At 46.3% G+C, this 27,894-nt stretch overlaps 11 protein-coding genes across 11 annotated transcripts; 7 read left to right on the plus strand and 4 right to left on the minus strand.

Annotated features, from left to right (window-relative positions):
- Positions 1-447: 447 nt before the first annotated feature.
- Positions 448-1,652, minus strand: LAJ45_08277 (uncharacterized protein; the record flags this gene model as incomplete). Its single annotated transcript, XM_046117828.1, has 3 exons — positions 448-471; positions 529-941; positions 1,007-1,652. 3 exons carry the CDS (start codon positions 1,650-1,652, stop codon positions 448-450), a joined length of 1,083 nt encoding a protein of 360 aa, XP_045969115.1.
- A 1,065-nt stretch (positions 1,653-2,717) lies between these two features.
- Positions 2,718-4,048, minus strand: LAJ45_08278 (uncharacterized protein; the record flags this gene model as incomplete). Its single annotated transcript, XM_046117829.1, has 5 exons — positions 2,718-2,813; positions 2,879-3,006; positions 3,077-3,675; positions 3,734-3,861; positions 3,923-4,048. The coding sequence occupies 5 exons, from the start codon at positions 4,046-4,048 to the stop codon at positions 2,718-2,720; spliced, it is 1,077 nt and encodes a 358-aa protein (XP_045969116.1).
- Positions 4,049-6,842: 2,794 nt separating this feature from the next.
- Positions 6,843-7,734, minus strand: LAJ45_08279 (uncharacterized protein; the record flags this gene model as incomplete). The annotated part of the gene is made up of 7 exons (XM_046117830.1): positions 6,843-6,944; positions 6,999-7,049; positions 7,121-7,178; positions 7,227-7,242; positions 7,483-7,516; positions 7,607-7,647; positions 7,704-7,734. 7 exons carry the CDS (start codon positions 7,732-7,734, stop codon positions 6,843-6,845), a joined length of 333 nt encoding a protein of 110 aa, XP_045969117.1.
- Positions 7,735-9,058: 1,324 nt separating this feature from the next.
- Positions 9,059-10,278, plus strand: LAJ45_08280 (uncharacterized protein; the record flags this gene model as incomplete). The annotated part of the gene is made up of 2 exons (XM_046117831.1): positions 9,059-9,741; positions 9,804-10,278. The coding sequence occupies 2 exons, from the start codon at positions 9,059-9,061 to the stop codon at positions 10,276-10,278; spliced, it is 1,158 nt and encodes a 385-aa protein (XP_045969118.1).
- Positions 10,279-12,425: 2,147 nt separating this feature from the next.
- Positions 12,426-12,886, plus strand: LAJ45_08281 (uncharacterized protein; the record flags this gene model as incomplete). The annotated part of the gene is made up of 3 exons (XM_046117832.1): positions 12,426-12,585; positions 12,658-12,750; positions 12,828-12,886. 3 exons carry the CDS (start codon positions 12,426-12,428, stop codon positions 12,884-12,886), a joined length of 312 nt encoding a protein of 103 aa, XP_045969119.1.
- A 914-nt stretch (positions 12,887-13,800) lies between these two features.
- On the plus strand, positions 13,801-14,457 carry LAJ45_08282 (uncharacterized protein; the record flags this gene model as incomplete). Its single annotated transcript, XM_046117833.1, has 1 exon — positions 13,801-14,457. The coding sequence occupies one exon, from the start codon at positions 13,801-13,803 to the stop codon at positions 14,455-14,457; it is 657 nt and encodes a 218-aa protein (XP_045969120.1).
- Positions 14,458-15,195: 738 nt separating this feature from the next.
- On the plus strand, positions 15,196-15,867 carry LAJ45_08283 (uncharacterized protein; the record flags this gene model as incomplete). The annotated part of the gene is made up of 1 exon (XM_046117834.1): positions 15,196-15,867. The coding sequence occupies one exon, from the start codon at positions 15,196-15,198 to the stop codon at positions 15,865-15,867; it is 672 nt and encodes a 223-aa protein (XP_045969121.1).
- A 581-nt stretch (positions 15,868-16,448) lies between these two features.
- On the plus strand, positions 16,449-17,155 carry LAJ45_08284 (uncharacterized protein; the record flags this gene model as incomplete). The annotated part of the gene is made up of 2 exons (XM_046117835.1): positions 16,449-16,977; positions 17,052-17,155. The coding sequence occupies 2 exons, from the start codon at positions 16,449-16,451 to the stop codon at positions 17,153-17,155; spliced, it is 633 nt and encodes a 210-aa protein (XP_045969122.1).
- Positions 17,156-17,743: 588 nt separating this feature from the next.
- Positions 17,744-18,409, plus strand: LAJ45_08285 (uncharacterized protein; the record flags this gene model as incomplete). Its single annotated transcript, XM_046117836.1, has 1 exon — positions 17,744-18,409. The coding sequence occupies one exon, from the start codon at positions 17,744-17,746 to the stop codon at positions 18,407-18,409; it is 666 nt and encodes a 221-aa protein (XP_045969123.1).
- A 1,640-nt stretch (positions 18,410-20,049) lies between these two features.
- Positions 20,050-21,361, minus strand: LAJ45_08286 (uncharacterized protein; the record flags this gene model as incomplete). Its single annotated transcript, XM_046117837.1, has 5 exons — positions 20,050-20,300; positions 20,367-20,803; positions 20,862-20,947; positions 21,016-21,175; positions 21,243-21,361. 5 exons carry the CDS (start codon positions 21,359-21,361, stop codon positions 20,050-20,052), a joined length of 1,053 nt encoding a protein of 350 aa, XP_045969124.1.
- A 4,860-nt stretch (positions 21,362-26,221) lies between these two features.
- On the plus strand, positions 26,222-27,888 carry LAJ45_08287 (uncharacterized protein; the record flags this gene model as incomplete). The annotated part of the gene is made up of 9 exons (XM_046117838.1): positions 26,222-26,434; positions 26,492-26,528; positions 26,599-26,666; positions 26,733-26,823; positions 26,887-26,983; positions 27,037-27,224; positions 27,282-27,351; positions 27,417-27,421; positions 27,482-27,888. 9 exons carry the CDS (start codon positions 26,222-26,224, stop codon positions 27,886-27,888), a joined length of 1,176 nt encoding a protein of 391 aa, XP_045969125.1.
- Between the last annotated feature and the right edge of the window lie 6 nt (positions 27,889-27,894).

Consider the following 27,894-nt stretch of genomic DNA (forward strand, 5'->3'; position numbering starts at 1 on the left):
CATTGAAAAAAGCGGATGGGATGGAGTATTCTTCAAATTTGTAATAAAGTACTAGTTTAGTCTTGCCTATATAGACGCTTTCACGGGGGTACGGTCAATCTCAAATATACACCGTAGTGATGTATGATACGCAGGGAGTGGATCGACTACCTCTTTTGGTTTCCATACAAAATCTTGGAATTGACCATACCCCCGTGTTGACCGTAACCCCGTGAAGTCGTCTAGTGTTATTCCTAAACCAGCAGTCATATGATGATCTATTGCGACGCTGTGCAACCGGTCTTTGGAAACATGAGAAAACTACTTTTGTAAGCCCATCAGCCCTTTCTACTATGTATCATTAGTAAAAAAAAAAAAAAAAAAAAAAACGGAATACATATATAAAGTCTATTCTCGAATTGGGCTCCTTTTTTCATAAGTCAAACTAATTGATATCTAGCGATTCGACTATAACACCCCGGAACTGAAGTCCTAATCAACTCTATCAACGCTGAGATTATAAGCTCTTACTGTGTTTCCGCCCCATACCATCTCCGATTGCTTCTCCATTATACCCGCTCTCTTCATCAGAACTCCAGTCAACCTTCTCCACGTCTCCCATGCTCCTTCGGCACTACCGGCGTCAATGTCTGCGTAAATTTCTGCAAAACCAAGTTTGCAAACTGGCCAATCACTTCCCCAAAGAACACGATACGATCCAAATATGTTAAATAATTCATTTACCCATGGCGACACAAGATCCAAGATAACAGATTCCTTGCTATGTGTTGATGGATAGGACTCGGAATTGTGTGGAAGCTCAGAGAATATGCCAGAAAGCTTCATCGTAATTGAGGGGTGGGCAGAGGCTACACGGGTGAGCAGACCAGACCAGCCTTTGAATATCTCTGATGAAGGTATGTCCGCAGGCGAAGTGTTTAGTGGCGGTTTACAAAGGTGATCTGTAACACAAGTTGTTTGTTAAATGAAGACCTTTTGCAGGTTAGAGCATAGCGGGGGTACATACTAATCACAAAGGAACCAACGTTATCCGGCACGTCCTTCTTGACAATACTCTCAATTGCCAATACCGCTTCCTCGAGCTGCCAGATGCCACCACTCCTAACATCCACCCCAATCTCCACAGCCAGTCCCTTTCTCCAAACCCATTCCATCGAATCTACGAATTCCTTCTTCAGGATCGTACCCTTCGGTTTATCCTGTACCAGATACCGGAAGCCCTTCAGCATTTCCTTTCTACGTTTGTTGCTCTCTCCCTCTAGCTCCAGAAGTGACCAAAACCTCTCAAGCGCCTGAACCCCCAGATTCATCGGGGCCCAAGGCACAATTCCCCGTACAAGCTCATTCTGCTCAGACAGTTTGTAGACAAAGTTGAATTCTTCAATTGTCCATTCCCACGAAGTCTTTAGAGCCTTTTCGTCGTTACTTGCGATTGCAGCTTGTGATGGCTCCGTGTGAACACGGTCGGTCTCAATAAAGACAAAGCCTTTGAAAGAATCGCGTTGAGTTTCCGGGATAGAAGCAAGATATTCCGAGATTGAGTGTTCTGAGTGCAGTGGGTTTGTAGGGCTTGTCCAGGCGAGGTAGGGGAGATGTTCGGCAGTGAAGAGGTGGATGTGAGAATCGATAATTGGGGGTTGGAGGTTTGCCATCCTATGCAATAAAAGTAGTCGATCCTTTCTGGGTTCGATAGCTTCTGATGGACGTAGAGTATGTAAGTCTGGCGTTGGGAGATTTATGTAGGACAGTGGGGGTTCTGGGTGTGGGGCTTTTAGCTAAGTATTGTGGTAAAACATCAGTGATTTGGGTTTGCGGGGTTCTCGGCTAATCGGAGATTTCCGTTGAATTGATCCTTGTAATCCTGGGGTAACGCGAGGTATGTACCTATATGTACTAGAATTTCGCTGACGTTTTTGAACTGGGCCATTATTGCATACACCCAAAATCATGAGCTTGGCGTATTTTTGTATGGCATGCAATATCAGTCGCGTCCACAAACGTCAGAGAAATACGAGTATTTACCTGTGCACCTATTGCACTTGATACTAGATTCTCGCGAAGCAGTGCAATTGCCCTATCAACCCGAGCGGCCTTACCAGTGATTAAGATAAGGAAGCGGGGTTGATGGGGATGGGGATGGGATGGGGATGGGGTGCTGGTTGGTTAAGGATTAATCCGATTTTTTTTTTTTTACATACATATGTAGGTACATATATGTCGGGCATGACGTGCAGCAGCGCGGACGCGGTGTATTTGATTCGAAGGTGGAAAAAAAGGGTGCCGGAGTATTTTATGATTAGTTGATACTCTCAGGGCCTAATAAATTCATAATTTATTCCGTCACACCCAATTGTAGTACATAGAGCTCTTGTAGCGGTAGTGATTGTAGTTGGTGGGAGTTGCGGTGGCGGCACCGTCATAAATGATCACTCGGTTCGGTTCTTGGCGGGGGTATCGAATAGACTAAACCCCGTGATGCTCTTACAGTATCCTAATCATTTGGCTAAATGTACTTTTAAGCAAGGCGTTGTATCTATAGAACATGCAATACGTATTTGGGTATGAGTAGAATATATAATTCCGCAGGTATAATTTTAAGCCCTTAACGTTACTTGAGCATACATGCATCACTTTAACACCTATAGAAGGAGGAGGTTATAGATACTACACGTATAATACATGCAATAATTTTGATTTCAAAGTATCTTAGATATCCCCTATAGGCACTGACTGTAATACGCGTTAACAGCAGTGCACGTGCTACTGATGCAGGTCGTTGATCCTGTGTAGCCAATTCCACCACACTGACCCCACTACATTACTTTATGTCAGCGTCTATCTTGGAATTGATAGGAGGATACAGATCTCTTTCTCTTACCTTTGCGACTCCTGTTGTCGAAGTAGCTGTTGCTGTTGGGGTTGTTGTTGACGAAGCAATTATGGTAGGGGTAGTAGGGGTAGCAGTCGTCGTCGTGCTAGCGACATTAAGGCCAAAGTAAGAGACAACTACATGTACAGCCAAACCTGTTAGCATGTTTTTCCAGCACCATCTCAACCACCGGAAAGGACTACAAACCCTGGTCTGCCACAATTATCAAATTATGCGGCTGGCCTTGCTCCTTAATCGCCTCTACCTGAGTACCATACTTCGTCCGCACCCATCCACTATATCCCAGAAAATTATTCTCCGTGCTCGTAGGGGTCTGACTAACACCCAGGACATTTGTCCACTGTTTGATCTCTTCCTCAAAGTTATGGAAGTACAAAGTATCATCCTCTGTTCCGTGCCACAGTTGCATCTTTGGCCTCGTCCCCGTATATCCTGGATACGCAGCCCTCACCAATGCACCCCACTCCTCTGGTGTCTTTGTAATCTGCCCTGTTGCGCATGCGGTGCTCCACGACGAAGTGTCGCTTGCAAAACATCCGAATGGAACTCCCGCGAACGCAGCGCCGGCTTTGAAGATATCTGGGTAGGCACCGAGCATGACATTGGTCATCATGCCTCCAGAGCTGTGCCCGGTAGCGTATACACGGGATGCATCAGCACCATAGGTGCTGATAGCATACAAGACCATGTTCTTGATGGCGAGGGAGTCTCCACCGCCATTGTGGGTGAGGCTGGCCGTAGAGGCGACATCCCAACAGCCGTCTGTGGTTATGGCGGATGGGTAGCTGTGCATATATATCAGCGTTTACGATCCTCAGCTCGTGAACACTGGATTCCACATACATGACGATAAAACCATAGGTGTCTGCTAGGGTTTTATAACCAGTTCCACTGTAGAAAGCTTGTGCACTTCCGGTACACCAATGAATACCGACCAGAATGGGGGGGTTTGTCTTTACGTTATCTGGGATCTAAACCTCAACGTCAATGAGGAAGCCATATCTAAAACGATCAATTGAGAGTTTGACATACGTAAATATACATCTGCGCGCCACTAGGACTATTGCCAAAGTTTGTAACCTGTTGCAACGACGCCGCAGCAACCGTTGAGACTAGACTGGCAGCTGCCAGGAAAATACTAGAGGCCGAAAAGAACATATTTGCGTTGCGGTTTAGAATGATGGTGAGAGGTTGCAGACTTCATACGAGGGGCTTATACTCCTACTTATAGTTGGTGCAGGCCATCGGACTTCTTAAGCCTGATCAACTCCAATATACGGATGATCAACTTCAATATACGGATAATCAACAATCAACACCTTGTGAGGGTAATTATAAATGAGGTTTCCGGGGCGCAACTCCGCAAACCTACGGGAAAAAGGCATTTTTCGGAGCTCCGAGTGTAATATTCCGCTGGAAATCCAATTAAGGTTAATTACCCCAGGTCCCAGACCTCAGAAAACCATCATCAAGAAGCTCGGAACCCCAACAAGCATTTCCCAACGGCAATTCCGCGATTCATTTCCGCCAACTTTCGTCCTACTTGCCGCGTAGATTGAGAGTTGAAGAATCAATGTCCGTTATTAGTGATGTATAGGTCGTCAGTCGTTGGGAATACGGGACGGACAGAAGTGGATCTCGCACAGGAAAGGATGCTTATAGAGTTTAAGCGTCGGACGTGGTGTATTAAATCTCCGTTCCGCCGAGAATTAAGGAGGAATCTCTCCAGCTGATTCTCGCGGCAGATATCAGGTACCATTCAGGCTATTTTTTTGGCTGGCTAAAGACTGTACAAGGGTTCCCAGCACTATTGGGCTCGGACATATGCACAGATCTCTCGCTAACTGTACCTACCTCGCGGTTCTAGATTTCGGCAAGCCTGGTTTCTTCTCGTAACCCCTCATTTCATTATTATCATGTATTATTGTTTGGGAACCCATTATCCTCCTTCCAACTTTGAATTAAACAAAAAAACTTGGGAGCCCTAACCCTAGCCTGCTCTAGAGTAATCAAACCTAGACGCCACATTAGTACTAATTAATAGTAGACCCTTTGCGCTGGATGCATCCAGCTTCCTTGTCTCTTGGCGTTATATGGATTTTCATTGATTTTCGAAGGTAAGAAATAGAGCCAATGTTGCTTGCCACCGATCAGCATTATCCACCTTTTGGTGAGAGAGGAAATTCAACTCCAAAGTAAATAATTTGAATCTACCACCAACACCTTAGCTAAATCATTGAGAATTTGATAGAAGGTGTAGTTCATTTGAATTTTATCATGAAAGAATCCTCTTAAAAAAAGATCATCATTTGGTCATTCTACAAAGAATAGAAGGAGTGGAAGTCTAATTAGGCGATTTGCCAACTCTCTGGGAGTCAAATGCACTAATTAATGCTAAGTCTGTCAAAAAAGACTCCGGATCCATCAGCGCAAAGGGTCTAGTACTCGCCTCGCTCGGTGACTTGATTAGTCAAGAAACGAAGTCAACACCAATTAGATGTGGGGAAATGGAGCTAGCTGTTTTGCGAACGCTCTAATATTTGGAAACACTTATCCCTTGAAAGAGAAAAATGGCTTGGATCCGATACGATCTCAAACGAGAAGAGACGAACCACTTACTAGCACTGCAGTGAGATGAGCAGCACTGTAGGTCACAACACCGTATGTACCTGACCCTTTGTCAATATTTTGATGGTCATTAACACTAAAGTTATTAATGCGTGACATGCGTCCAAAGCCTCCCCTTGTCACCAAAATCTTCAAAGCACTACTTAGTCTTAATTATAACTGATCTCTCGGTGGTGTTCAGGTTCGTTTCATTTTTTTTTCTTTGTGAGCACTCGGCCGACCGGGATCACCAATATTACGACGTTTGTAGAGTGACTGCACACTATCCTTGAAGCATAGAATTTCTGGAGATTTCATAACTGGTTTCCTGCAAGTTGCGTATCATTCGCATGCACGAAAAAAGAAAAAGAAAATGCCCGCCACAAGGTTGACTTGAACCCCACTGCCACTATCAGGAAAATAACATGATAGTTGACACAGAATATAGAACCGCAGTCACTGTTGCGCACAAATTCGGCTACATTGTGCATATGGTGAGGTTGAGGTCCAGCGAATTGCAATACAGACTGATAATAGATGGAGGTAGGGTTTCAACAACTATTCGCAAGCACGAGCCGGATAACGCCCGCTCAGCACGTTAAGTTTGAGAAGGGCACATATAAGAAGCTCGCACGGCTACTACATGATTGGACAATCGAACTTGAGGCTTACCGGATCCAGTTTACCATCTGGTACAAGTGATGATAAGATAGCTCAGGCTCCAAACCAAACGTACACTACACGTAGCAAGTATTAATATAATTAATCTATTATACCCTGTCTTCAGAGGTGTATCCTATCCAGCGAGTGGCAATTGCATAGTAGGTGCAATACTCACGACCTGCAGCTGTTGGCCGGTCGGAGCGAATTTTTGCCTATTCTGGAAACGACATCGCGTTAGCAGGGTCCTGAGTTGGATTAATACCTAGCTCTCAGAAATCCAGATCGAACATGGGGCTATTACGTTCGGTAGATGGGATGAACAGTTGGTTATAAGCCTACTGCTACGAGTTCCCAATTTGGTTTGTTACTGAAATAAGGTCTTATTCCCAGAGAAATGATTATATATTCATAAATTTGTATCAGAATGTGAGGGATGGCTGGCGAAGTTTAACACCTACATGTATCCATGTAAGTGTGTACAATGTCGAGGTATATTGACTGGATAAAGTGCAGCTTTTTATTTATATACGTATACACCCACCTCATTGGTCATATCTGCAGCTACATGCATGGCTGGAGATCTGTATCCATATCACCTGGCATGCATCACGTAATTGCTGCCTTAAATCCATCTGGGCATAGATACAATATGAGGAGACCGCGAAACGTTTCTTTGAATTGGTCAATTGTTGCAGAGAAAACGGCAGAGAAACAATCTTGCATTTGATTGGTTCGCCAGGCCTTGTTGTTTCGTGACACAAACATTCCTGGTTGCTCTCTGTACCTATACTGATGTGGTAAGCCTTGTTCCTGAGATCGATCTCCCGGCCCCACCAACGTCTTGAAGCTTAAAAGATATTACGGCTTTCCGGCTAGTTCGTTTCCGATGCTACACAGATAAGTAACAGAGTTGGAAGGATGAAAAGAAAGAGAAGAAGAAAAAAACCCTTGAGAACTCACGCTAAGAAACAAAGCTGATACAACATGATGGCTCGTTTTCCTGTTGCTTCGAGCAAGGCTGAGGCTCAAGTAAGTACAGAACTTGTAAAATCTCAGCTCTACTCACTCGGTTTCAGCGGTCCCTGCAGGAGTAGTACCTCCGACGATGTTTTGATTTTCATTACGTGCGCCCCGGCATACGATCATCCGATCAAAACATAGAGAACATGAAGTGTGTGCTGTGAGCAGATGTGTTGTTCCTGATCATGTTCGTCATGCGCACAGGAAGAAGAAGAGAGGGAGACACGGTAATGATGGCTGGCAGACAGACTCCATCCTGTGTTGGGTTGATTATGCCCTCCTTCGAAGAAGCTTCAGGTTACCGGTCTCCATTCCATCTAGCTTCGAACTCATGAACTAGAGTAGAAGATCATGTTTCAATACTTTAGGCATAAGCATACAATGTATGCAAGAAGCGATGCATCCGTCTTGCATCCTGTAACTTACATGTAGAGAGATAGGGGGGCCAATGTCGTTGTGTGTTTCCGCTGCGCCACCATGAATAATTGCGAGAGGGTGTAGCACTAAAGAGGCTAAGAGGGACCATAACCCAAGCTGTGCGGCTCAAAAGGCATGGATGAGTTGGCGTTCGATCTTGGTGCGGCTGTCTGCATGCAGACGATACAATGGCCATATTGGGTGGATACATGATGTACGTGCAGAATAATATTGTACTAGCTGTCAATGATTGTGAATGTAAAATATTTGGAGTGCTCAAAACTTCTTAGTGAGCGCGCACAAGGCTATGCTCTCCAGTGCTCAAACCTAGTTGCTCCTTATTTTGTTTGGGACCAGATCGGAATTGTTTTGAGATCAAGTAATACATCATAGGGAGAGGATTATGGCCGAGTAGTGTGCCTTGATTAAATTTGGGTTAGGGTTCCATCACCAATCGGCCACTGAGCAGTTGAGACCTAGATGTTTTTTCTCCTTTCCTTTGGCGTCCTACTCACATCATGCTCAGTTCACAGTGATGGAAGAGCTAGAATGTGTATTGGCTGGAAGTAGCGAAATCTGCGAATTAAACTGCCTGAGTATCACGTGCCTAGCTCCCCCGCCAAAAATCGATATGCGGCTCTTGATCATTGCAATTCTAGAATGATGGCTAGCCAGTTTCGAGATACCTCAACGGTGGTTCCCCAAAAATCAATGCTAGTACCAGTTAACGGTATCGGTATCGATACTGTCACTAACATGATGCCTCCGTTGATTGAAACAGCCTGACTTAGTGGTAAGGTAAAATTGCGCGCCTTCAGTACGTCGGCCTTCGCACCACACGTGCACAGAACCTGCGCGCATGTCTCGATGATTAACATCAATATGTATTATTCCAAACATATAATTAGCTACAGGTAGTGCGGGGGAAGCTCACCATCATTGCAAATCCCAAACAGCGACCGTCCAAGGCTACTCTACTACGCACATTACCTCACAAGCATATATTTTCTTCATCTAGCTTAATCGACCCCACTATCTTATATTAAGGTTCAGGTCCGGGCCAGGAACAGTCTCTCCACCATCAAATTCCGAGCGTCTTTAGCTTTACATTCATATAATCCGATCCCGGTGATCGCTCGACATTAATAATTGCCACCTCCCCCTCTCTCTATTCAGCTTAAAATCATATATCATTCTATACCGCAACTTGCAATTACCTAGTCTCGATTTGACATCCGAGACCCTTGATTGATTCAAGATAATGTAAGTGTGCAGTCCATATCTGATTTAAGCAGCATATGCCTTGCAATTGTGCATTGGCTCGCCAACGATTTCCAGCCTTGATCACCATTACTAACTGCTCTCTCTCCTCCTCAGTATTGTAACTACCTAATTAGCAACCAACCACTACCCAACCAAGAGCCAATCCAAGCTACATATATATCCACATACATATACAACATGGCCAATAACAATGGCAACGTCTTTTTGTCTATTGATCAATTCAAGAGCCGGATGCAGAAAATCGTTCAACAACTAGAACTCATATCAACGGAGTTTGTTGGCGTTGTGAGCCAAACCGATCTCGCTGATATCCAGCAAGCGACCAATAAGCTTAAATTTACCATGTTGCCCGAAGACAGCCGCCACTCTCAAGGCGTCGAGACATACGGTCTTTTCCTTTTCGACGATGCGGCTGACACCTTGGGCCGCCGCAACCAACACACCGAGTTGATCGGGTACACTGTCGATAAATTGGTTAAAACTGTGGCCGGCGAAACAATTTCGGAGCAGCAGCCAAATAATGATCTGTGCCAGCAATCAGCGACGTACCTTGATTGGAACGCCCTTTCATCAATAAGCAAGGAAGATGTCGACAGCAGGCTCCCCCCACATGGTGATGACCAGGCGTCCGTCGCAGATTCTGGCTCGAGTGGCAGTGGCAGTGCAAATTCTTATATTGGCGGGTTCGGAGGCTTCGATGGAGCTTTTGAGTTTCCTTCCAAGCTCCCACTGCATATTGGTGATGACCAGGCGTCCGTTGCAGATTCTGGCTCGAGTGGCAGTGGCAGCGCAGATTCTAATAAGCACGTTTGCGGGTTCGAAGGCTGCAAGAAAGCTTTTAAATTTCTTTCCAAGCTCCGGTAAGTAAATGCAATGGTTGCTTCCATCAACGCTAGTAAGACTGAAGCTAATTGTGCTCTAGGGATCATGCGCGTAGCCACGAAGCGCCGGCATTTCCATGCCCAGTGTGTAATCAGAAGTTCAAGCAAAGCCGCATCTTGAAGAAACACCTCTTCAGAATCCACAAGATCAACAAGGCCAATCAAAACCAAGACGGCGCCGTAGGTCCTCATGGGACAATCACAGACGTGACCTTCCGTGATCTCGATATCACTTCCCAATTCCATGCTTTTAATATGCAAACTCGTCAAAACCAAACTTATCAGCTCCAGACCACCAGTTTTACCCACGGTCAGGTGGAAAATATTATCTATATCGATCCCGCCGTTTTTTCTAACTCTGATTTAATTGATCATGATGATATAATCGAATCTGATCTCGTGAGGTATCAACAACACTTCTCTCTCTCATCTCCCGAGACCATGAGCGAGAGTGACCTCGGGGAGGTCTTTCAGGATGGGACTGCGGGGTCATCAGACTACAATATGGGTTACTGAAGAAGGGATCCAACATCGGTGTCTCTACCTGCTGGCCAGAGAGCATCTTCCCCGGTGTGAGAATATCAAGGGCAAAGCTATCAACATTGAGCGCTATCTATCGGCTGTCAAAAAACCTTCTGCGACGATTCCTCAGGTACTCACGACAAGTTCCTCGGGACCGACGATCATTAATTCTCTTCTTCCTATCTTATTACTAGCCAATCTTTGAGCGTTATATATAGATTTCTGTTTATGATCGTATGGTTTCGTCTTTATACCCGGGCCCAGTTGTCTCACGGCTTTCCTAATTTTGGTTTTAATTATCAGCTGTTTTGGAGGTTGCTTATATTTTTCTCATACTTTCGGTAACAGGGGAGGGGGCGACTCTAGCTAGCTCTCGCTATAATTTCTTTTGTACGATACCCTTTTTTTTCTTTCATGCATTTTCGCATTTTGGCGGGGAGCATTGCATGGTTGCATGGCATGCCAGCATGGTTTATTTTCCGCATTTTATCCTTGGGGCGTTTTTTTCTTTTTCAAAAAAAAAAGTTTTGGGTTTTTCTTTTTTTTAAAAAAGTTTTATTTTTGGACTTTCGCTTAGAATTATTGGGGTCCGGGGGGTTCAGTTTATTTGCTTTTTGGGAATAGATTTATAGATTTTTCATAACTCTTTACTGCATCATCATCATCATCTTCATTATACTGCATACTTTCGATAAAGCATTTGTAGATCTAGAGTAGTCTTCTCGTCAAGATCTCAATCACAGTGGAATTTTGCAGACAGGCACACCACACCAAAAATCAAAGATTGATTACCAGAAATCCAATCTGACAAGCTGACGGCCGTGGAATCTCGGGGAGGGAGGCTGGGTGCATGAATATTCCCCAGGTTCAAATTGCAATCCCACCACAGTACGGATCCTTAGCGAGCCGGACCAACCACTCTCACTCGCTCGAGCTCTGCAGAAGAAGATGAAAAAGAAGAAGAAGAAGAAAATATTCACATCCCTCTCCTGCAAAGCAGAAACAACGGGCGCGCGTTGGTTTCTAAAACCACCCCTTCTTCACTTTTGAGATGTATACTAGGAGGTACCGGCCTACTGTGTGCTGTGTTTTGCAAAAGAGCTGTAACGCGCGAAGTGTAAATGCGCACTCCTCTGATGTAGTGGTTGAGATCAAAACTTCGGGCACCCACAGTACGTACAGTACCTACTGGTCTGTAGGTGTCTACTGGCCTGTAGAGCACCGTACAGCTGTACGCACGCATTGATGAGTACTCTACTGATCTACCTTAGTTATGGTGCCTACTCTCTACCCACATTGTCCAATAGCTGCTAATCGCCCCAGACAGACAGGTACCAGACTACTGCTCTCGATCGAGAAAATTACGTATGGGTAATGGCCCCATCTCGCCAGTTCCAGTTCCGCATCTCCGTAACCTGAGTTATTGTGTTGAGGTTACCGATTGGTGACACGTGAATGAGCATCATCCCCTCCAGATACCCGAACAGGCAGTCGGGCAGTCGGGCAGTCGGGCAAGCAGGGGCCTTAGACATTTCCCTGTGTGTGTTACCACGTTAGCGGGAGGGCGCCATAGCTCCAGCTCCAATCAGCCCTAACCCAGCCAAACCAGCCAGCCAGCCAAACCAGCCAGCCCACTTACCATGTACTCTACACATGTACTCTACTCTACTTACACCAATGCCCTTTCTAGTTCAGTCAGGCATGTCAGATAGCTTGGAACTAGAAGAAGTTGGAAGCTCCCTAGCTCCAGTCCCTAGCAAGCTCTATCTTTACAGATTGCGCACCCCACAGGGGGAGACCCTGTTGCAATTCGAGTGAAGCGAGCGATCAATCGCAATGGCTCCGTCACTGCTTTTCAGATTTTCCTGGCAGGGCGGATTATCGCTGCGTTGGGAGGGAGGCAGAAAAAACCAAGGTTCATCGGGAGTGACGTCAGTGGGGGCCGATGGAGCCCATTGACATCAATTGTTGGAAAAGTGATTCTCTATAAAAACGTCCTTTGTTCCCCAGATTGTTTTCTCACATCTCATCTCATCTCATCGATATTATCACAATACATACCACTTACTACACACACACACTACTTTTTGAAAAAAAGACTAATTTTTTTTTTTTTTTACCAACAACCCACAAAACTCATAATGGACGCTATCAAGAACATGGTCGGCGGCGGCGAGAAGAAGCCCGCAACCCAGCAACAAACCACTGACTCCTCCAGCGGCGGTGGATGGACCGACAAGCTCAACTCCATGGCCGGCGGCGGAAAGGCGTCGGAGAAGAACGAAGATGCGCTTGACAAGGGTGTGTTCCTTCTTTCTCTAGGTGGTACTCTTGCGTTTTGGTGAGGTTGCTAACGTGCGAATTCAATGGTAGGTGTCGATTTAGTCCAGGAGCACGTCTTTGGACAGGGACCGCAGGATAATGAGAGTGCGCTGGAGCAGGCGAAGGATGAGCAGATTAGCGATTGTATGATAAGCTCCCTCCTCTCTTTGGCTTTATCTTCTCTTGTGGTGAGTTGGGTGCTAATGCGGACCTTGATACAGTTCTTCGCGGACAGTACAAGAGCAGGACCGGAAAGGACGTCCCGATCCAGGACAAATAAATCAAACGCTTGTAACAGTTTTTTAATTTTATTGGTTTACTCTTATTCGCTGGTGTGGGAAACGGGCTGTTTTGGCGTTCAATCAAATCAATGGAAATGATACGGCCCAAATGGCCAGTCTTTTGAAATGTCCTTTTGTGCGCAATCGGTATTGTGTGTCTGAGATGCAAGTCAAACCGTATAAATCTAAAACAATGCTTCCGCCCATGCCCATAAATAAGCCCAGTCGTAAATACTTGGCTCTTGCGCTTGGCTGCATGTAATAACATATATAGTGATTGTGAGGGCTAGGGTAGAACCTCCTCCGAGTACCAATCCTTGTAGAACTGCAATGGCCCCGCGATCACTTGCGGTGGGAATTGTCTCAAATGGTATGCATCTGTTTTTATTGGCCTGTGAGAGTAGCCGTGTATCACTCTGTAAAAAAATCCATCCGTCAGTGTGGGGATTAAGATGAGGATGCCGAGAAAACGGACCCGTGATTTGTAGTCATGGAATATCACTCGATATGCGCTGCAACATAACGGGGGTGTTTGGCTCTTGTGGGGTTGCGATAAGATCCCCTGTGTAGCTGGCTTTCACTCCCAGGTATTCCTACAGGAGAAAGACCACTTAACATATGGACCCTTTAGTCTTGGCCTAGTTTGCTAGAGCACCTCGCTCTGTACCAGCATTTAATGTTGGAACTCTTACCCAAGTCACGTGTAGTTGTAGTGATTTCTCAGTTAGATCTTTGGGGTAGTAAATCATAGAAAGGAATACCTTTACATTGCTCTAATTCATACCGCAAACTTTTCCCTTAATGTCCCTTCCCTCCTAGTTTTTCCACAATCATCCCTCCTCCAAAATACCCAACCGGTTTCAAAGTTTCTTACAAGAGCTCAATTCTCTCTTCTCAAACACCGGCGCCCAAAATGCGTACCTACACCACCCTCCCCCTTTTATTCTTCTTCTCCGCCATCATGATTGGATCGGCCACCTCCAAGGCTATCGTCCCCCGCCAACTCCCCGAAGACGAAGCCCTCGAAGCCGAAATCGCAAAGCTCCACAACATCACCCGCATCTCCAAGCTGCCCCCAGGCACAATCTACACCTTCGAACACCAATTCCTCAACCCCACCACCGGCGAAACCGAAACCATTGTGCTGCACCCCACCGCCGGCGAGCTCCTTGCCGGCTTCGACACGCCCACCCTGGCCGCGAACAAGAAGCGCGCAGAGCCCGAATTCGGCGTCGTCTGCGAGACCAGCCGCGGCAGTCCGGACGCCTTCGATGTGGTCAAGGCGATGGTGACCATGAATTCGCAGGAGAGGGAGTTCTGCTGCCAGTGGCAGCCGTTTGGGTCGAGGTGCCATACCATGGAGACGCACAAGACTGGTGCGGTGGGCATCTGTGGGCCGTTCATGCGCTGCGTGCCGTGCCTCCATACCATTGATTTTATACTCATCATGGTCGATAAGTGCCGTGCAAAGTTTCCGGGTGGAAAGACGCTTGTGGGTGGGAAGTTCAATCTTGGCCGTTATGGAGAAGCGCCTCCGTATGGAGGGTATCTGTTGGCCTACCACACCTAGAGTGGCATGGAGCTGCAGGAAAAGATTGTTCTTTGTAAATAGCTTACCTTCGGTATTGTGTCTCAAGTTCCTGGTGAAATCCCGTGTGTAATGAATTGAACCAAAAAAAAAAAAGAGAAACAAATGATGGTGGCAGCTGTTTCAAGTGGTGTGCATTCGTTCTTATATCATATTTATCATGTCATATGCTATCCTTTAGATTATAAGCGGAATCTACTCGTCGGTATTACATCCGTTTTTGTTGGTGGCCACACAGATCACTTAACCGTTAGTCATGGATTATCACTCGACACCATGCTGCAACGGAATCTGGGCACCCAAACGATACCCGAAAAGACCTAAAATCCCAACCTGTCTCTGACCAGCGGGGGATATCCAGAGGAGAGAAATCATTTTAATATATGGATCTCATAGCCTTGGCCTGGATAGAGCACTCTGCTCTGCACACAGCACCAGACGATGCAAATCTTGTGACTCCACCTCCAAGTCACGATCACATCAGAAGGTATCTTGGTTTTGGGGTCTTGGGAGGTACTTTGGTTAAGGTCTTTGGGGAAGTAACTCATAGAATGAGGTTAATACCTTTGCGCTTTCATTCATAATGTGCTCTCCTCTCCGTATGTGACCTTTCCATCCCTCTGTCACCACTGTCATTTAGTTTTTCAGAAATATCCAACTTCTTCGTTGCCTACAAAAAGTTCTAATAGATCTTAATTCCCTCCGAGTGATAAACTCAAAATGCGCAATTACACCACCGCCCTCCTCTTCCTCTTCTCCGTCCTCATGGGAACGGTCCTCAGCGGCCCTCTCATCGGCCACCCTGTCTCTGCCCGCCAGCTGCTACCCGAGGACCCCGCCCTCGAGGCCGAAATCGCCAAACTCCGCAACGTCACCCGCTTCTCCAGGCTTCCTCCCGACACAATCTACAACTTCGAGCACAAGTTCATCAATGCCACTAGCGGCGTAATGGAGACCATTGTGCTGCACCCCACTGCTGCAGAGATGATGTCCGGCTTCGACACCGCCGACCTGCCTGCGCACAAGAAGCGTGCCGGCGAGCCCGAGTTTGGCGTCGTGTGCGAGACCAGCAGCGGCAGTCCTGAGGCGTTCGATGTGGTCAAGGCGATGGTCACCATGAATTGGAAGCAGAGGGACTTCTGCTGCCAGTATCTGCCGTTTGGAGCGAAATGCAATACGCTGGAGTCTCATAACTCTGCTGCGGTGGGGATCTGTGGGCCATGGATGCGCTGCGTGCCTTGCCCTAATGCTATAGACTTTCTACTTATCTTGGTCGATAGGTGCCGCAGAAGGTTCCCTGATGGAAGGACGCTCGCGGGTGGAAAGTTCAACCTTGGCGCCTATGGAGTAACCCCTCCATATGGGGGGTATCTGTTGACCTACCACACCTAGAGTGGTGTGGGATTGGGGGGGGGGGCAAAGTGTACTATTTAAAAAACTAGCCTATGAGTTAATAAAGTATGCAATCATGTGGCGCTTCTTCTCATTTTCTACTCTTTTGTGAAATTTTAGTAATTAAATATACGTGTTCCCATAATATATGTATATGTAATAGAGTTCAATAATCGATTATTCATTCCCAAACTTCGAGGGCCATGATCGCTATCTCTAAAATTTTGTGTATAAAGAACAATAAAGGGCATTAGTTTCATCTTCTAAATTAAATTATCTTAGTAAAATGATATTACCTTGGTACGGTTGTTTAAATATGAGTCCTATACCAATCTTCAGTCCGACAAACCGGTGGATTAAACCATAATTATAGCTGGCTCAAATGCCGTACCCATCTTATCCATCTTCTCTTGGCTCACGTATAGAACCTCAACTTTTCATCTTGTTAGCAATTTAGGTAAAACTGTGGGGTACAAATACATAGAAAGAAAATGGCCTCGCAAGATTATCATTAATAGTTAATTTTTCTCCTACTCTTCCATTCATAAAACCTTTCTACCACCTATCCAAGCACTTTAAAAATGCGTACCTCAACCCCACTCATTCTGCTCTTCGCCGTCCTCTTTGGGTCGGCCATTGTCAATGCTTTTGCTACCCGGCAGGTATTCGACCCCATCGCGGAGCTCAATATTGCAGACCCCAATATCGCAGACCTCAATATCGCCGCCCAAGACGCCGCCCTCGAAGTCGAAATTGCCAAACTCCAGGGCCTCACGCGCATCTCCAAGCTCCCTCCCGACAGCATCTATACCTTCACACAAGTAGCCGTCGACCCGATCACCAACGTCACCACCTCCATCACTCTGCACCGCACCGCCCACGAGCTCCTTACGCCCCTCACCCCCGCGCCTTCCACAGTTAGCAAGCGCGACGACCCCGAGTTCGGCGCCGTGTGCGAAACCAGCGGCGGTAGCCCGCAGGCAATCGACGTGATCAAGGCACTGGCCGACATGAACAGAGATCAGCGAGCGAGGTGTTGCCAGATCACGCCGTTCTCAAGGTCGGGTTGCTATACGATGCAGAACCATGGGACGGCATCGGTAGGGATTTGTGGGGCTTGGATGAGGTGTGTGCCATGCGAGAATATGTATGATTTTATCATGATATTGGTGGATTTGTGCAAGGTGAGGGCGGTGGTGGTGCGATGCTGGTGGGCGGGAGGTTTGTGTTGGGGGCGTTTGGGTCGGCGCCGCCGTGGGGTGGGGAGTTGGTAGTGTTCCATTCTTAGTTTTTAAAAAAACTAACTTATGATCAAATAAAATATGTGATCATTTTGTGCTGTCCTCCTTTTCTGCTCTTTTCCACTTGTTCCTGGTCCATAAACGTATATAGAGCGAACCGTAGAAGCAGGAGGGCTGGGGACGAGCCTAATATATAGAGCTCAATTATCAATTATTCGTTCCCGAGCTAGCTGGCTTGGAGGGCCATGATCATCCCTGTAGACTAAGAGTAAGACTAAGACTCTAGAATTCTGCTAGTTTCCTCTTTCAAACTTAAACTATCTCAATAAGATTATGTTTTTTCAAGCAAAAATGCATAGGGCAATTAATTATCAGCCCAATAACCTGTGGATTAAATCATAATTATTGCTGCTAATAATGCCGTATTCAGTTGTTTCTCTTGGCCTATGTATAAAACCTTAGCTTTGTACCTTGGCAGTAATGTAGATAAAACAATTTGGGAGGGCACCAATCCATAGAAAGGCTTTATAAATTTACCTCGCAAAACCTTCAATAAAAATCACCATCATTTCTGTTCTGCGCTTCCGTCCATAAAAATCACCTACCACCTACCCAAGCACTTTAATACCGCCATCATGATGCGTATCTACACCCCGCTCATTCTTCTCTTCGCCATCCTCTTTGGATCGGCCATCGTCAACGCCCTTGCCGCACCGCAGGAGGCCAATCGTGCCCCCGATGCTAAAATGGCCGCCGCCATCGAAGCGGCTATCGCCAAAATCCCCAACTTCACGCGCATCTCCAAGCTCCCCCCCAACAGCACCTACACGTTCACCCAAGAAGTGTTTAACCCAGTCACCAAAATCAACACCACCATGATGGTCTCCAGCACCGTCAGCGACCTCATCGCCGGGCTCTCGGAATCTTCCTCCAATGCACTCGCGAAGCGCGACGACCCCGAATTCGGCTATGTCTGCGAGACCACCATCCGTAGCCCGCGCCTGTTCGATGTAATTGGCAACATCATCGAGATGAACCGGAACCCGCGGGCTGTGTGCTGTCAGCTCGAGCGGAGGGGGCGCTGCCATACGATGCGGAACTGGGGAACATCGTCGATGGGCATCTGCGGGAGCTGGATGAGGTGTGTGCCATGTAAGAACGTTTCGGAGTTTCTGATTCTGTTGGCGGAAAGTTGTTACCAGAACTACAGAGGCTACCCAGTGACGGGTGGGAGGTTTGTGTTGGGGTGGTGGGGAACGACAGCGCCGTGGGGGGGAGAGTTGACAGTATTTCGGTCTTAGAAGAATGAGGCTGCTGGTTGGAGATGTGGAGCTATAAATCTGCCCTCCATTAACAATTAATAAAATTCTGTACTTTTCTTCTTCTTCTTTTTTGCTTTTGTGGTAGGGGTAGATTGGTAACTCACTCTTGGATCCGGAATGACTATTCGTGGACCGCATGACTATAGCTTCTCTATGTATGTAATACTTATCCAAAGAAATCCAATTCCCAGTTCGAGTGGCCTCCTCAGTACGTCCTACAACGCCAACATTTTTTTAGTGATAGTGTATATAGCGTGCTTAACGAAGCCATCTAGTCATCCATCAATAAGTGTTCTCGTTAGGGTGATTAGAAATAGTACCGATTATAAGGATAAAGACTGCCAACACTAGCTGGCTATATGTACCCACATACTGCCCACAAACTCGCAGGACCCATGGCCATCTGAAAACTCACATTAATGCCCTGCACGACAAATTGACGAAACGAAAGGGGACGAGCCTACATCTACATGTAGCCAGCCAAAGGAGATAAAGCCACAAGCAACCAAGTCAAAGGACACAAAGCCAGTAGAATTAAAAGCACAGGCCAGGTAGATTTTGTGATGGGGACCTTGATTGATTTGTATTGCTCCTCGCTTGATTAATTCGTCAAGTTTTACCGTTTCTGTTACGTAGGTACATCTCTTCGTGTGGCCGGGCCGTGTCACAGGATTTGTCACAGAATATCACTCGACCGAGTGATCCTTGGCATGCTGGCAGGACATGCATTGCGATCGAGTGCGGAAAGCGATATATGAACCCCCGCAACCCAACACCACGGGAAAGGAAGGCGCTCTGTCTCTGATTTTGCCCCACTATTCCTCTTTCCTTTATTCTTTATTTCTTCCGGTCATATTATGTAGGGTATAATTTCATTGTATTTTCGGTTTCAAGAACTCTCTCTACTCTACAATTCTGCTGAAATAATTTCACAGCTACAAAAGGAGAGCAAAGGATGGAAATAAATGAAAAATCGTCAGCCACAATAATAAAAATCGTCTTGACACGTCCCTTACACGCACCCACCTTGACAATATCTACATGTAGCTACTCAAACCACTGCTACTGTCAATTCTTAGCCGCCATCCCCGAGAACCCCCCCCCAAAACTCCGTAACACCGACCCTCTATGCCACCATCTCCTCTCCACCACCAAACACCACCGGAATACCCGACAAGATTCACCACCGGCTGTGAGACCCGATCAACTTCAGCCTTACGTATCGACCGCGCCCGTTCACGATCCCGCCGCGCCGCCAGCGACAGGTCGCTTACTGGGATGGTTTGTCTCGGAGATTAGATAGCAGGGATGGAGGTACGCGTACCTGCCGATCATTGATACTCTACGTAGAGTACATCTCATGGTTTTATTCACTCTGCGCATTTAGGATAAGCATGTATCAGATTGCAGTTTCTTTTATGTATGTATTATACATGCACCACATACTATACAACTCCTTTTTCATGCTAGAGTACAATATTCACAATAGACCCTGACGCAGCAGCCTCTCCCAGCCACTACACACACATTATACCTGAAACCATTAAATCCGATACCGCATACAAGGCCATTACATTATTACCGTATTAACACCGTTACCCCGTAATCACCACATGCATCTACGCATAGTCGTAGCACAAATCGCCGCCCTTAATGTTCATCATCTGCTCCAACGTAACGTTTCCAGCGAGCTCATTGAGATGGATCTTGAAATCCAGCGTGACGTTCCCGCCACTGGTGTTGTTGCTGAACGGGTAGCCAAACTGCACGATTGGGCCCGAGATATCCGTCAGCCTCGTTGCAAGGTCCTGGCTCTGCCACATCCACCAGATACGGTCCATGTTTGCGTGGTGGAGGTAGAATAGTGGGTCTGGGTTATATGTCAGCATACGACAGTTCTACAATTCAAAATGGATATAGAGGAAAGTAAACCCACCACCAGGGCTTGCATAGATGTCTGCAATTGTTCCATAGGCACCCCCGATTCCAAGATGCCCACCGGCATGATATGTGAACGCCTCGGGGGTGGTTCCACCCTCCGCCTCCATATCAAATGCCTGGTAGTTCTCCGCAGCGAGCGCCTTATCCACTGCTGTCGCCGTCAGGCACTTGAGAATAATTGGGAAGGCGATATCACGGGTGAGGCACTGGTTGTTGCGCTCGAGGTTCGTGCCGGGGCCTAGATGTAGCTCCAGATCTTTGAACGATCCGTTGGGCACACAACCACCGCCGGTACGGCCCGTGACACCCTCAAGTCCAACGACGGTCCCGTTCTCGACGTAGGGTCCATTGCCGCCAAAGGCACTGTTGGCAAAGACGGGCGCGGCAAGGAAGGTAGCGTTGCTTGCGCTGTCGAGGGTCCAGTCCCAGTATCTGCTCCAGTTAGTATTATGACTGGCCCGAGGGTAACCATTTTGAAGGAGAGAATTACGGTTGTGCGCCGGTGTATCCGCATTCTTCACGGAGCGACTTCTCATATGTGGCGAGATAGTACCGGTGCCAAGCTTGGAAGTGGCCCTGTGGAGGAAATTCAAGTGTTTAGTAGAGAAATATGGGATGGGATGGGTGGGTGGGTGTGTCCTTACCACAAAGTGGATAAAGTCTGTCTGACGAATGTGCACACCCTGGAAATCATCGAATCGACTGATAGCTCCGGGAACGGCAGCACAGGTCTTTGCGGGTATGTTTTGAAGACATTTCACAGCGGATAGGTACTTCTGCTGCTGCTTAGCTGTGAGTGCACGCCTATATGTTTCGAGGTATTAATATATTGCATGCGGTACGGGTGAAGGAAGGAAATAGGTTGTGATACCATTCTTTACGGACAATCGGAGAAGAACATTTCTTAATTGTTGCTGCCTCTGAGAGTTGTAGAAGAGCAAATACAAAGAGTGATCCCCAGACAAGGGCGGTGAATTTGAAATTTGCCATTTTACCGGTGATGTTAAATCTGATATTGAGCCTTTTATGGAGGAGAGAAAAGGAGAATTGATCGGCTTCTGTAGTACACAGGTGAAGTGCAGTGATGAAGACGGTGGAAGAAAGTATTCCACAAGACGTACAGCGGCAGTCTTTATATCACACAGTGACACCAAGACACACGCGTACATTCATGTACCTACAATCACAAGTGAAATTAAGCCACCTGCAAATTCACAGCTAAATTCATCCTCTCTCGTTCGTATACTCCATACCATGGTGTTCATGCAAGCGTGTGGTACCTATCCTTTCATCTCAACCCATAATCCATGAGGGTACAACCCTGTCGACCAGTATTCACCCCTCCCGCCGCGGTAGATACAGCGATGAATGGTGACACCGCCACAAAGGTGCATAGGGAATGTTTTTATCCGGCCATGGAGAGACTACCAAATTCTTTTTTCTCTCCCAGTTCCTACCAAATAGATAGCTGAACTCGTGGAATCGGTACCGATCGTGGGGCCTGCATTGCGTGTACTTGTCGGTACGTACATTTTCCAGGTACGTATCACAGAATCTAGTAGATAATGTGGCTTTTTATATGATTACTCATTGACAAATAAGTAGTAGTACCGTAGGGCTTGCTGCGGAAGGGTCTATAAAAGGCTAGGCTCTACGTATGTCTGATAAACAACTAAAAGTACTATCAGCACCGGTACAGTCAGTAGAGTAGAGTTATGGTAAGGATATCTCGGAAGCCCCCTTTACCGACTTGAATAATTTCCATGTGAAAAGTTTGGTAAGTGAAGCCTAGTTAACTCATCCTACGATCCTATATTGATAACAACTATATGGCTATTGCATATATTGCGATTTTGTCTCTCTCTAGCAGGGATCCTTACCCCTTTCAGCCTGTTGATCCAAAAATGGTACCATGTACTACCATCATATGGAGGCGGTGCTACTGTGGTGGCGGACAGAAGTGCTCCAATTGATGCCTAGGCGATGCTTTATTGATGTAAAGAGATAGGAGTAGGCGCGCTTATATCCCGCTGCCAGTGAGATATTTACTGGTCCAACGTCGTTCATGATCCAAATGCATTCTAGAACCGGACTGTAACTAACCGACTTGTTCTAGGATGGCTCCTTGTCTAAGCTGCAGGCAAGCTGATCTTGCTCTACCCAATTTTCTATTAATTACTATATGCTTAAATCGGGAAGGAGATCGCTCACGCGATTATTGCATGGTGGCTAGTAGACATAGTAGAGGATCACAAGTCGACTCTCCTTCCTTTCCGAGAAGTAATAGTAGTACTTACCCCGGATTTCTAGGGTGAATCTTAAGCGACACAGGTAATCACTCGTCTTGAGCCGTCTTTGTCAACCGGCATCTTCCATTCCAGCGTCGGTAAGTTCCTATGCATCCTATGCAATTGTATAATCATGGATTAACACAAGAATATGTTAATAGCCTGTAATTTTTAGCGGTTAATTTGCTATTTACACTATGCAGAATTATATGTTGACTGAACCTTCCGCTCGTGGCTGAAGGTTTGCCCGTCTGCAGCGGCTAGGTGACACAGCCGATAACGCGTCTAGTGATCATGAGTAGTCGCGCCATCAGTCTCTTCCCTACATAGTGGAATAATCCATCACCATGCTGCAAGGGAAAATGGATCAGTATATATATCCATAATTGATCGGTAGATGTCCGTTCATGTAGTTATGTACGCTGTAAAGGCTAGATCTCGAGGTCTCATGCATGCAAGTCTTTAAAGATAACCGTCTCGCGAGGCGCTGTTCCAGCTGGAATACCCTTCACTTTGGGACCGGTTTGGGCCAAAGAGAACGGAGAAAGTGGTAGAATGCCGCTGCCGATAAGCTAGCACGCTCGTACGGGAACCTTAAGGTCAAGTTAAGCTCTAATATCTCAATGTCCCGATGTTTTAATTTAGAGCCCTCTGTTCCCACGCTTCCGTGATTCTTTGATGATAATGGTAAACTGGACGGGACTTCTTTAGATCTAGGCTCATGTAGAAAGCTTTAACTGTTTGACTATGTAGCTAGTAAAAATCGAAGTACCGTGGCTTCTAGCAATTTCAAAGCTTAAAAGTATTTGGGCCGGTAACACAGTGTCATCCGCCCGTCCTGTTTCTCTTCGTTTGCTCCAAACCCTCAGGATACATACATATAGGTACACACTGTTTACCTTGATCAGTACACCTTCGTCTCAGATTGGGATAAAGTTATCGCTGCTAGCAAGGTCTCATCCTTTGGTCAATGCTCTTCCGAATTGGGGCCGTTATTCCCCGTGTGTATCTCTCGTTCGTGTTTGGGAGACCAGAGACTGTAAGAGACGTCGACTACACGCCCAATAATTATCATGCTGTGTTTCATTCTGCTTTCAGTATGGTAGGCAGATAGAATCCCCAATGAGACCAACATTTGGAGTTAATAAACATGCTAATTGATGTCTGCTCTGCCGTCGGCCTCGGTCCTCGCAGTTCCGGCTGGGACGCTGATAGCTAGAAGCTGGACGACGCGTACCTAGATCATACATGCATTTATTTTACAATCAATTCTTTATCACATTTCATTTCGGATCTCGCTATACACAATAATCAAGTTGCCTACAGTACCAGTGTAGGTAAAGTCATCCTTTGAATAGTGGATCCTTATGTAACAGCTACATATACCTACTTCCCACACACATGTTCGTAGGCGGCGCCCTGCTTCATGAATACCTACCTACACCACACCACTCGTGGATCTGAACAGATTCAAATGGGCGAATTGCCAGCTACTCTTCTACCAAGAGCAGCCTTTCTTCGCGAAAATTCTATTAGGGCCAGTCACACTACGGATCTCGACAGTTTACGAAACAAATTTTTCTGCGCCACATAATGCCAAGCAGCCACGCCAAGTAGCCACTCCCTGTTATCCTTTGCAAGTCTGTTCGGCATCTATTTTCTTTACCTGAGAAATATCATGAAGAAATGCTTTTATGTATAGCTCACTGCTCTGGAGTTTAATTATCGGCAGTCGGTGACTCGAGACGGATCTGGATGAAATAAGGACGGACGAATTCTTCGAAAGAAAAAAAATAGTATTTATAAAATATAATATATTTGAGTCGGGAGGACCCGTCGGTACTACCGAGTGCACCGGCTTCGCTATCGGGTAGAACCAATTTTCCTCCCCTATTCGGACAAAGGGACGGGCGGGTCAGGTCAAGACAATGGGCAGGAACACACTCCAGCGTTGTGTTCGGGAGCAATTCCGAGGAGGAAAATCACGATCTCCAGAATAACGCGTCTATGTAGATCAGCCAGACCTGTTGCGGCTTGGTATGCGATTGACGCTGGGCCCTGGTTGTTATACGAAGGGTGGGGAAACTTGACTGGTAGGATTTGTTGGAGATGGTGCAGGAACTGATTACATACATGGAATTTTAGTTCTAGATCTACTCCAGAGACACAGATACCTAGAAGACGCACGAAAGGAGCAAATAGGGCTATCGAGGATGTCGCTAAATTATAAAGGATTTTGAGATGTCTCCTTCGACTCGAGACACGGACAAAACCCCTCATGTAGGATTCCCAAAGAAAAGAGTGACTTCCTATCTGAGTTCTCACGTCTGATGTTCCCTGCGTCCTTCTGCAGCCGGGAATGTGATAGTAATCGGTTAGGGTATCTATTTGGCAAAACTAATTCAGGCTGGGCTGCATAATGCCCTAGGCGGTACCTACATACACAATAATTGATTCCTGGAACGGAGTGCACTTGCTCATCTTCATCCTTCCTTGCTAATTCAGATATATGGCATCAGCTTCCCAATATACATATATTACAAAGCGGATATCGATGACTCGGTTTCCAAAGCTTAATCTCTGACCGGTCAATGGAATTATGAATTAGTAGTATTCTCGATCGCAATTATTGGGGTGCGTGCAAGATTTACGTTATGTTTAAGAACCTCCGAGGTGTTTGAATAGCAACCCATAGCCCAGAATCATTAGTGTACAATCTCGGACCTCCTACAAGCTGAGGAATAAAGTTAAATCTGACAAGTGCACCTACCGTGCATCATATGTAGCGCCAAAGATAGAATGAGGTGTTCTTGGACCAACAGTTATCGAGCATTTCGTAATCCGGGTTGTTCCTTGGTTTTACTTACTATTACTCTCTTATATGTATTCAGAAACCCAAGAACTCCCCAAGATACTGACTAGACGATAATGTGGTTACATCCCCTATCGCGCCTTGATCGTGCGAAACTCCCTACAATTATCGTACGGTTTTGTCTCGTCTCCAAACCTGCTAGACGCTTAGCCATGTGACAGCTACATACCTACTGTTCCTTGGAAGATGATGTTTTCTACCTTATCAGCTTAAGGGATACCTGTGTTTCTGGGCAGCACTTACAGACCTGGTTGATCCCCGGTGCCAGAAAACCCTGGCCATTGGTCCGAAGCTCTTGCATACCTATAGGTTGCAGCGGTGTGGTCAATCTTTCCAGCTGGAGGCCTACCAATTTGCCGAAATGAGCCTTGCAGATTCGATTCCTTTGCGTGCAGGCCACGCGCGGATGTTCCTGGCACACACACTCTCTCTCGCATTCTGGGGCGGCGGCGGGCAATAAGCAAAAAAACGAGTACCGCTGTATGTTCCGTCGGTGTTTCTCATTAGATCGCTGGTATTGATTTGCCATCCCAAGCGTACTTCATGATATGCCACTGCCCCCTACACCCCAGCGGCGGGTTTATAGATAAGTCCAGCAAACCCCCGGAAGAAATGACCTAAGCAAAAAAGTTTGAGAGCAATCAACAGGAGGTTTGTTTGGATTTTTCGGAGACTTAAAGTACTCCAACGATGGTGGCAATCTCTACAATGCCAGTAACACGCCCTCAGCAATTTGTACTGGTCCCGCGCTATGAGGGCCCCGCCGACAGGAGCTATATAACGAGAAACTGCAACATCACACTGATAGCAGTGTCGTCAGCAGTAGTAATAGCGAGGATTTATACGAGGAAATATATTTCGAATAGTTTGGGCTTGGATGATTTGGCGGCTTTTGTTGCGCTGGTGAGCTTGAGTTTTGGAGTTGGAGCGAGCGGCGCTGATTGGATTGGGTTATGGCAGATATTTGCAGTGACAACAGCTAGTTTAGAGCTTGATGGTATATTCACTTTCTTTTGTGTTTGAAGAAGCAGAGTAAGATTATTGGCTAAGATAAAACCGCGGGCCAGCTATCAACTTTGGAATGGGCCGACAAATCGACGAAGTGGATCCGGCGGACTTAGAAAAGTTCTTTATGGTAAACCCAGAATGATATGTAGAAGATACTCATAAGTCTTTGCCAACTAACAAGATGGAAATAAAGACTCTTCCAATATTTCAACTTGTTACATTTAATGCTGTCTATTTCGTCCGATTATCGGGTGTTTTATTCATTCGCCGCCTGATCTCTGGTGGTACGTCATCTCTAACGAAGAGTTACGGTCGAAATCAAACTAACTAAATTGTTGAAAAAATAGTCAAGGCCAGTATGGGAGTTTGGGTCGCAACAGGAATATTAACAGTTCAGCACTTCATTTTCTTCTTCGTTTTTCTACTGCAGTGCCAGCCGGTTCGGTATGTACCGTTTCCCCCTTATAGCTGTGCCACAAGCTCACATAGATATATAGAGCGCTTTGGCTACACGATCTTCCAAAGAAATGTATGAGCAGAGAGGCGGAAGCGCATTTGATGTATACCCATAGTGGACTTGGGATTGGAATTGATGTGGCACTATTCGCTGTGCCAATGATATTTGTGTGGAAGCATATCTGGAACCACAAAATGAGATTTCGGATTGCATTGCTGCTGAGTGTTGGTGGGTCTCATATCTAGGCCATATTATTGGATAAAACGACTAATGAAGTACTGTTAGGGTCGTTTGTCGTTGTTGCGGGGATTATCAGGTTATCTATCATTACCACTGTGGATATGGGAACAAATACGTGAGTACATGTATGTACGGTACATCTTTGATTGAACAGAATGCTAACCACTTTTCTCTATCTAGAACCTGTAGACGCCTCTAATCCAGCTTAAGGTTCACTGTATAATAAAAACTAACAATAAATACAGGGAACATAACCTTCGCTGCCCTATGGACGCAACTAGAGATACATACTGGGCTGATTATGCTCTGTTTCCCGTCACTCAACCCAGTCTTCCGGCGCGTCAAACAGCGCATCACCGGCGCAACAATGACCACCAGCTTCAGCGGCGCCGGACAAAAAGGGACATACCCAAAGCCAGGGCCGAGTGTGGAGTTGTATACAATGGGCCAGTCAAGCGAGAGGAGGAACAAGATCGTGCGGGATTCCACCGTGGATAACGAGAGCCAGGAGAGGATTGTGCAACCTAATGTTATACATAAGTCAACGAACATAGAAATCTCCGTAGAGAACATGGCAGGAGGATCTATGGAAGATACTAGGATAAAAGATGGGGCTTCGGCGGTTTCTTACGAGCGGGAGGGTAAAATATGAAACCTC

The sequence above is a fragment of the Morchella importuna genome (assembly GCF_003444635.1).
Source record: "Morchella importuna strain M04M26 chromosome Unknown Morimp01GS028, whole genome shotgun sequence".
NCBI classification, from domain to species: domain Eukaryota; kingdom Fungi; phylum Ascomycota; class Pezizomycetes; order Pezizales; family Morchellaceae; genus Morchella; species Morchella importuna.